The following is a 9771-nucleotide window of genomic DNA, read 5'->3' as shown; positions in this document are numbered from 1 at the left end:
GGACGGGGTAGTGTTGGGCAATCATAAACATCTCTATCATTGTTTCTGGAGGAGCAGTGACCCCATCGTACGGTCACCGGACACTTGGGTGCCTCTCCCGCGATAATCCGCACGAAATACTATTATTCCCTGCACCCGGTGCATCTTTATCCTCCGCGCACCGCCTCTCATCATCATCGTCCCTCAATTCCTGGCCAACATGTACGGACCGTCCCTAGAGCAAATGGCAAAAGGCGTAGTGATTGATATCCGAGATCCAAGTTTGAATCATAGTTGATTCACATTTCCAACTAAGTTTATTTTTAAATGAAATAAACGAAGCAGGTAACATGCTACCTATCTCTCACAAAATTATTGCCAAGGTGTGTTCATTATATCTTTAACCATTTCCTCCGTAAAGTCCTTTCCTTAGGTACTATCCTGAGCCCGCCCATTTCTAGAAATAATTTTTAGGATATAAAGCCGACCGTCCCTAGCGCAAGTGACAAAAAACGTAATGATTGGTATCTAAGATTTTAAGTTCAAATACTAGTTGATTAATATTTTCAGCTAAGTTTATTTTTAAAATAAAATAAATGAAGCGGATAGCATTCTACCCGTCTCTCAAAAAAAAAAAAATTTTAGAGTATAAAAATTCTCAAATCAAACACTACCTAAACTAACCTAGCTACCATCTAAACAAAAAAAGAAAAAAGAAAAAAAAAATACCACAACTCCCATAGAATTAAATGGTTTTAAAACATATACAAGACTAAGGTGATATAAAAGAATCGACGAAGAGAGCTACATTCTGATATACGAGGCGTTTGCCCATAATCCTGCCTGCGCATGGAAAAACGATTCTACTGCAGGGGTGGCAATTCAGCTCGTTGTTCACCGTCCAGCTCATGTTCGACTTAAAATGAGCTCAAAATCTAATTGCTCGTTTAATAAATAAGCCAAACACGAATTGAATTTTTTAACTCATTTAATAAATAAATCGAACGTACGAGATATGATCAGCTCGCTCNATTATTTAATTTTTAACCCAATCTAAATAAAAAAATCCAACTCAATTATAAAAAACCCGATTGATATGAAAAAAAGTTACCCATTAGATCAAAGTCTAAAGATAAGATCTCATAAATTTATTTTTTATGTATATTTATTCTAATCGTTCGAACAACTTGTTGTTCATGAGCCAACTTCTGTTCGGCTCGTTAATAAACAAGCCGAGCACAAGTTGAAGTTTTCGGCTCAATATTTTAACGAACTAGCTCATGTTCGACACGAACCGATCCCAGCTCGTTCGTGTTCGGCTGGTTGACACCCCTAGTGTTCACACATTAAAAAACTGAAATTAGAGAATCTTAATGAAGTCCTTTTTAGCTTAAGCTATCCATAATATAAATTTGAGTCTAGTAGTTGTTCTGTTTCAACTAGAATAGAACGGCGAAAGCCCAACTCAGCTCGTGTTCGGCTCCTTGCCACCTCTACTCAAATGCATTCCTCTACGGATGATAGGCGAGATCCTCCCATTCGCAAACATTTTTTGCACACCAGAGTGTGCACCTAAAGGTGCTCCCAGGGTGCATCAGGTGTAGGTATTAATTTCCTCAAACCCTAGATCCCTGCGCCTTGATGGTACCAGAAGGCGCCAACTGATAATGCCAGGAATAAACGGCCATATTTTTGCTACATTAATACTATGGAAGGCTAAATTTTCGGTTATGGTTGTTGCTACTTGTGCATCATAGTTCCAATAATAAGATGAGACAACTGTACAACGATATTCAGCTGGAGCTCTCTTAACAATAAATGTTCAACCTTAGATCTCATACACAGGATGCGTATCAGCTATGTGAGTTAGTTTCTCCTATAAACATATGTTAACTCGTTAACCAATCTATAATATATCCTATAAACATATGTTAACTCGTTAACCGATCTATAATATACGCTCGTTATAAGAATCGTGTCGCTTTCAAGTGTCGCTTTCAAGTGTTAATACTTTGACTAGTGTCCCATTGAATTTTTGTACTCTGTTGATTGAGTACAAAAGCTTGAGCGTGATGAAGAATGGGCAATGAAAGGCACCTTCTGTTCTAACCTCTGCATATCTATTCTAACAAAAATCAAACAATTGTACACTATGCCTTGCTAAAATCCCAGTACCATCTGCTTGGTTCCAATGATTGTTTCCCGAAATAAGTTTACATCAAAGAACTCCTTATCATATAAATACTGACAATAGATTTTACATGAAAAAAACAAAAGATGGTGTCATTGTTAAATTCTACGTGACATGTGAGTCAGGATCTCGATGTTACTCCATTGATCTACATGAACGTAATCTAAAAGGCACGAATAATTGGTGAAAATGACATATCACAAAATTGAAACACATTTATGAGGTTACTGTGATTGTCCACCCATAGAAAGAACAAAACATTTTCAAATTTAAAAAGAATTACAACCAATGCTAGAAATCAGCCTTATTTTGGATCGATGACAGCTAAATTAGAGAACATAAACACTTACAATATTACTTAAGTAAAATCTGACAACAGTTAACAACATACCTTCTCTTGATATTAGATGATGCATCGGGAGCAATAAAAGAAGATAAAGGAAAAGTAGTAAGGGGGAAAAAACCTCACCCACAAAATTCAAGCTAGTGCGCGTGCCCCCTGCTGCTCTCAACATTTCTCACAGAATTAAAGTAAGGATGGGCCTGTAAACAAGCAGCAGCAGCATTATAGTAAACTAAAACGTATTGGCACCTTATCAGCCATGGGTAGGGATGTAAAACAAGCCGCCCGGCCCGAGGCCGTGCCGGGCCGGAGCACGGCATCGGTGCTGTCGCACCCCTGCCGGCCTGAGCTTGAGGACCGTGCTGACGGTCCGTCCCGAAACGGACCTGGACCATGCCGAGCTGAGGAGAGACCCGTGGCCCGCACGGGCACGACCCGCTTAGGCCGTGCCATCCGGGCCAGCACGGCCCGAACCCCAAGGCCCAAGGCAACCTTGGGCCTTGGGGTTGGAGCTCCTGGGGAGAAGTGCCCCAGGAGATCTCAAGCAAACCTTGGGAGGAGGTTTTTGGTCCAATGGAACAAACAATTTTGGCGTTGGACCAAAAACACTCTCAATTCTTTTTTTTTCAAAAAAAATTATATATATATTTTAAAAATTTTACATATTTGTTATATTATAATTATTTTTATAAATTTTAAAATTTTAAAATAGAAATAATTATTTGTTTATATTTTAAATTTTATATATTTTTAAAAAATAAAAAATAAAATCTTTTAAGGGCCGGCCTAGAGCACAGCCCAAGCCCTTCGGGCCGAATGGCCATGTTGGGCCAGAGACTTGATAGCTCCAGCCCAGCATGGCCCGGCCTGGATTTGGAACCGGGCGGGGTCGGGCCATCCCCTAGCCCGAATCGGCACAAAAAATGCGGGACGGCCCACATTACACCCCCTAGCCATAGGCCAAATAGACCCCAAACTTTACTTTCACAATTGATACCCCCTCAACCGTTGATTTCTTTGATTTTGGTTAGTTGAATGAGGTGAATATGTTAAATTTTTACAGCTCTATAGTTATTCGTAGTTTTCTGTTGGCAGTTAACTATTAACAACAGATTTTTCAGTAGCTAGATTGAGAATAGACATTGTCAGGTAAAAAATAGTCATTACCATAGCTTCTTTTGCAGTTGGCCTCTCCTGGTGGTCATACCGGAGAAGCCTATCCACAAAGTCAATCGCCTGTACAAGATCGACACATGTTATACAACTATGATAAAATTTAACAAGCATAGAATTAATTGAAAAGTCCACATGATAAAGTCACCTCAGGAAGTGCAAGATTCTGATTATCAGCATTAACGAACTTGGCCCATGGCTTCCTGCTATGCCTACGAGAAACAAAGATATCACTGAATTTAAAACAGATTTACTACCAAAAGAAAAACAACAATAGGATGATGAATCAGAAAGAGTGAATTGGTACCTCCCAACCATCGCCTCGAGTTGTGGGTCTAGCTCTAAGCGGTATTTAGCTAGATAAGCATTCAAGTCCTCTGTCCCAAGAACCTATAGCAGAACATTAGACTTAGTTAAGCTCGAAAAGCTAAGAGAATTATGGATAACTATTGTGGAAAAATATGAATAAAGAACTATTTAATGAAATCTGAATATTAAGTAATTTAGTTCATGAAAAGCAATAACATGGGAAGAGCAACTAAACATTCGAGAGAGAAGGTAATGAATGATATTCAAGTTTTTCATAAAAGGAAAAGCATGAGACTCTGTTGACTAGTTCTTTGCTTGAAAATATTTTTATGAGGACCGGTATAATAATACACATTCAATCATTGGGCCGGCGGTTGACTACATTTATCAGCCAAAAAACAAATCAACCAAAGGTTTCATTGCACAGTCATCACTTCACTACTAGAATTGTGAATCAAGTGTTTAATTTTCGATGCAAAGATCAAAACTTATTCAGTTGCATTAGCTTTATGAAATAACCTACAAATAAGCAGATATACTGCAACCAAGGGTAAGTTGCACTGTATTTCCTTGCACTATTCATAAGTTTCACTTGGATCCTCGGTCCTCATACTTACGCGTTCAAAAACTTAAGAATTCAACTAACCAAACTAATAAGTGTTTCATATGATCCATCCTGTCAGCTTTCATTACTCTGGATAATCGGAAAGTCCAGCATAAATGCAAGTGTGGCACACATGGGAACTACTTTGGCTTATACATTAGTCCCATTAACAGGTCAATAGTAAGGAAAATGAGAATAATGCATGCTAATTCAGAAAAGGAAATAATAAGAACAGCATGGACATACGACCAATCTTAATTACCATATGGAAAGAAAAAAATAAACATATACCTTAGCTATTTTCACCAACTGGTCATAATTGTCATGGCCATAAAAGAAGGGCTCCTTTCGGAATATCTGTTACAGAAGAAAGGTGCTAATATTCTGATAACTAGTGCTCAAGGAAAGAAAATATTGCTGAGCGGCTTTAAGCACCCTCAACACTTACCATCCCAGCAAACATACAACCAAGGCTCCACATATCCAATGAGTAATCATAATCTTGCAAATCCACAAGAAGTTCTGGGCCCTTGAAGTATCTAGCAACATAGAGCAAAGAGCAATTTAATTGATAATATTGATAATATCAATAAGGAAAAAAAAAAGAAAACTTAAAACAGGTGGAATAAGAATGTGGACTAATGATGCATAACAAGCTTAAGAGCAATTACAAATAACAATGCAAAACAAGATGAGCTGCACCGCGCCATCATTTGGAGCAAAAAGGTGATTCAGTTATCATCCAAGTGCAACTGCTCCATTATCTGATTTCTCTTGTTCTAGTAAAACACATTTTGTAATCTAAATTTATTGATTGCAGTGAACTTGAGAAATTTCGAATGTAACAACCAGCCAAGAAATTAAAAAAAAAAAAAATCATGTAATCAAACTTTTAAAAAATTAAAAGCATCATGACATCTAAGTGAAAAAAAATTGTATAATAAGAAATGGCTAATGTAAAACCTCCATGAGCAGGCCTCTAATAGAAAAGAAGCAACTGTTGTTACTAATCATGTTAGATAAGTCATTAAATGTACATGTAAAGAAAATAAGCTCAGCAGCCAAGATAATAAGAATCCAATTAGATACATGAAAATGATGTTCGACAAGCTTGTTATAGGATCCACTGAAAAGAATCAGATAAGTCCTCATAAGAACAATAAAAACACGTACTACTGAGCTCCTCTTACAGAGTTGATCAATCTGTAGGCAAGATGCTAACCTCGAAGCAACTCGAACATTATATTCTTTTCCAGGATGGTAGAATTCTGCAAGACCCCAGTCAATGAGGCGAAGTTTGCGCTGCTCATGATCAATCATAACGTTATGAGGCTTCACATCTCGATGCATGATTCCTTGTGAGTGACAGTAATCTAGTGCCTACACAAATGCCTGAGAAAGTTAAAGACAATCAAATTTGATGGAATCTAATGTTCCCACAAAAAAAAATGAAAGGAAAAAAGGTTATGCACAATTAGCAAAGCATAAAGAATCAAGAGCAAATTTAGAAATATCTTCTTCATCGAGCTTACAAATTTTCTTAAACAACAGTTGTGATTTACAAATAAGATCTCTTAGATCCTTAAACAAAGCAGCATGGCACAAAAAGTCCATAATGGTGCACAATATTGTTGAATAGGAAAAACTATCTGGTGAGAAGGAAGATCTGTACCACAAACACTAGTGGATCACTGGAGAATTAAACAGCATACGAAGACAATTAACAATAGTGATCCTGAATAAGTAAAAAGGTGTGCAAATAAAGTTGAATTGAAAAAGCATGTTATGGGTTTGTGGCTTAGGGTTTATAAACTAAAATAGTCAATACCACAGTAAAATAGCGAGTGGAGAAAAGCAGGCCTTCAAGCCCAGGTAAGCTCCTCCATCATGGCATAGTCATTAGCATGGGAAAATGAATGTATGGTCAAACAGACTAAAAATTCAGGAAGGCAAACAAACCCAAGTGGACAAAAAAAACTACTACAACCACAACAAGTCTAATTATGTGGATCCTCTTCCTCTGTTCAACTGTGTTGTACAAGATTCATTCTCAGGATATCTTTTATCGTCAATTACTTATATCTTTTTGTCTTTCACTGCCTCCGAAGACAAAAACTGTGACGATGATAGGACTGATGAATGATAGGTATGAGAAATTAATAGCTCCACAGAAAGAATTAGTATTCACTGTATCCAGTCAACCAAAACAGAAAGAAATCTAGGAAGCATCAAATTTACAATAACGTGAACAGGAATGATAATAACATCGACGATGATTTAATGAATTATTTTTTTGAACGATACATCATCCCATCGTAGAAATGAAATGATAGACTTGCCTTTAATAATTCATAAATGTAATAGCGGATATCATAGTCTGATAAAGTAGGATAAAGTGCTTTGAAATCGGTATTATTGATGTATTCAAAGATCAGACTGGGTGTCTTTGACTGCGGGTCTCTGACAATATCAAGTAGCTTCACAATATTCGGCCCACCACATAAATTCTGCAGTATCTTAATTTCCCTCTTAATCTGCATCACATAGCAATCCACCAAAGAAAAATCTTAGATGTGGACACCACATAGCAAGTGCATAACACTGCGTAGACACCAAGTATTATTACAAAACAAGGAGAAGCATTTCAGAAGCAGTCAGAATAGAAAAAAAAAAGACGAAAAAGCATATTGATAAATGCATGAACATAAAGCACCACAAGTACTCGAAGCAATGGACAGCAAATGCCAGGAGAGAAATTTGCTGCTGTTTACCATATGAAAGTTCAGCAAATTGAGTGCAACATACGAGATTGTCATACAAGGTTTTGCTAAATTAAGCATTCAACCGGACAGGTTTATATCTAGAGAAGGAACTGTATCTTAACAGCTCTATATTACAATCACCAAAGCACTACTGAGTACTGATATGATTACAGGCATACAAAATTAGTTGTATAGGACAAAGAGAGCCTTCAGTCAGGTCAAACAAATTTGTGCTTTAAGAGAAAGCAAGTAACCAGTTTAACACATTAAATATGAACCAATTAAATCATTCAACAAAGCGTAGTAAGTCGGAAGGAGCATACTTTGTTTATAAATTTTTTACCGTTAGATCTACGCCTTTGATCATTTTCAACCGTTAGATTATACTATTCAACCAACCACCTATGTATATATATATATATATATATATATATATATATATATATATATATATATAGAGAGAGAGAGAGAAGGGAGAGTTGAGCTGGAANTATATATATATATATATATATATATATATATATATATATATATACATAGAGAGAGAGAGAGTAGGGTTACTATACTCTTATGAGTATAAAGATCTTTGTCCTCATAAGTTGTTTTCAATGATGAAGCTTTCGAATCAACGATCCACACAGTTAAAAATGAACAGGAGCATTTAAAACTTGTAGAAAATAAATTTCGTAATTTTTCAAAATTATAATAAAGTCCATCAAACGGGCATAAAATGAACGGTCAAAAATTAAATGGCTTCCTATAAATAGAGGATCGGAATTTTCAATTTAAGATCGGAGGTATAGATCTCTATCTAGATAGTTAATAGAATTTTTATCAAAAATTCAGCCGATTCCGATTCTTTAACACCGTTAAACTAGTGAGCTCCTATACGGGCCATTAAAAATTCAATTTTGAGATCTTTTAATTGTAAGTAAATAATGTCGAAAAATTATAAAATTTAATTTTTAGAAGTTTCAAATGCTCTAAATTATATTTAACGGTATGAATCGTCGATTCAAAAGCTCTATCATCGAAAACGACTTATGAGTGTGAAGTCAATCGTACTCATAAGAGTAAAGTAGCTAGACTCTCTCTCTCTCTCTCTCTACACACACACACACACACACACACACACACACATCTTTTCATAGTAACTCCAAACTAACTATTCTTTCATCAACATATTCCAAGATTTTCTAATAACCTTAAATTCATAACTCCTAGCGCATTTTACTTACATTTTTCATTAAATAAATTAAAACAATTGATCAACCATGTCTCAGTAACCTCAAACACTGATTATCCAAAAAAATTCAGCTACCAAGAGAACATTCCTCTATACAAACTAACGCATCAAAACCAGCACAAATGCAGGTAAGAAACTACAAGAAGGTATCCAACTGAAGCGGAAAAAATGTAAACAGCTAGCTCACTAAGCAGCTTCGTCCATTTCACTTATTAGCCGATGCCTATTTGTAGGATGAAGAGGAGGTGGAGGCGCACCTTTTTCTTCTTTACAGGCTTAAGGATCTTAATAATGCACTTCTCGTTGTTGGTGCTGTGTACTCCCTCGAACACCTCGCTATACTTTCCCCTCCCAACCTTGCGAATCACCTCGTAATCATCTTGCTCCCTTCGTCGCGAATCAAACGCTCTCACCAATTACGAACTAAGTATTGTCCCAAAAGGAAACCCTAATCTAGATTCAGAAACGTAGAGATCGGGATGCTTACCCCCATTGGACGGCGAGGGTTTCGTAGTCCCAATACTCCTTGGGGCGGTGGACGTTGATGTCGGCGTAGACGCGGGCCTTGGAGGCGGCGCCGGGGCGGCGCACGGACTTGCCAATGCGCTGGGCCATGGCGTCGGCGACGGAGGCGACAGCGGGGCGGGAGCGAGTGGCGGAGGAGGAGGAGAATGAGGGGGAGCGAGAGAGGGGGAGGAGGAGGAGGCGATGGGGTGCGATGGTGCGGAGGGGCCACAAGGCCATGAAATAGGGGAAAGCGCGAGAAGAGGAATCTCACGGGCGCGGCGAGCCCATCTTTATATTACTCTACATCCCTCTTTCGCACCCCCCCCTCTCTCTCTCTCTCTCTCTCTCTCTCTCTCTCTCTCGGATTAAACTGGTTATTAAGACAATAACCCAAAGCGCAGGGTGAAGTCGGCAATTTAATTCATACAGCTGCCGAATTCATTATTATTGAAGTCGGCAAAGATAGTGAAGTGGGTTCTTGGAGTTTGCGGTTGGAGATTTTAAGAGCTTGTTTGGCTACACAAATAGTGCGAATAGATATCACTTTGTGTAATACTGATACTGAATAAAGTGTTTTAAATGTTCAGTACAATTGTTTTGGATTTAGTGCAAAAGTAAAAATAATGAATAAAAATAAACGTAGGATTTTGATATTTT

General features: G+C 37.5%; 1 protein-coding gene across 1 annotated transcript; it reads right to left on the bottom strand.

The window, feature by feature from the left end:
- LOC109715732 (casein kinase II subunit alpha-like) lies at positions 2351 to 9457 on the bottom strand. Its single transcript, XM_020240870.1, has 10 exons — positions 9095 to 9457; positions 8865 to 8994; positions 6939 to 7133; positions 5822 to 5979; positions 5048 to 5138; positions 4891 to 4956; positions 3994 to 4076; positions 3835 to 3898; positions 3681 to 3749; positions 2351 to 2713 (listed from the first exon to the last, which is right to left on the bottom strand). The coding sequence occupies exons 1-10, from the start codon at positions 9349 to 9351 to the stop codon at positions 2654 to 2656; spliced, it is 1173 nt and encodes a 390-aa protein (XP_020096459.1). The 5' UTR covers positions 9352 to 9457; the 3' UTR covers positions 2351 to 2653.

This window comes from Ananas comosus, linkage group 9 (assembly GCF_001540865.1).
Source record: "Ananas comosus cultivar F153 linkage group 9, ASM154086v1, whole genome shotgun sequence".
Classification (NCBI taxonomy): domain Eukaryota; kingdom Viridiplantae; phylum Streptophyta; class Magnoliopsida; order Poales; family Bromeliaceae; genus Ananas; species Ananas comosus.
This window is presented reverse-complemented; position numbering and strand designations above follow the sequence as displayed.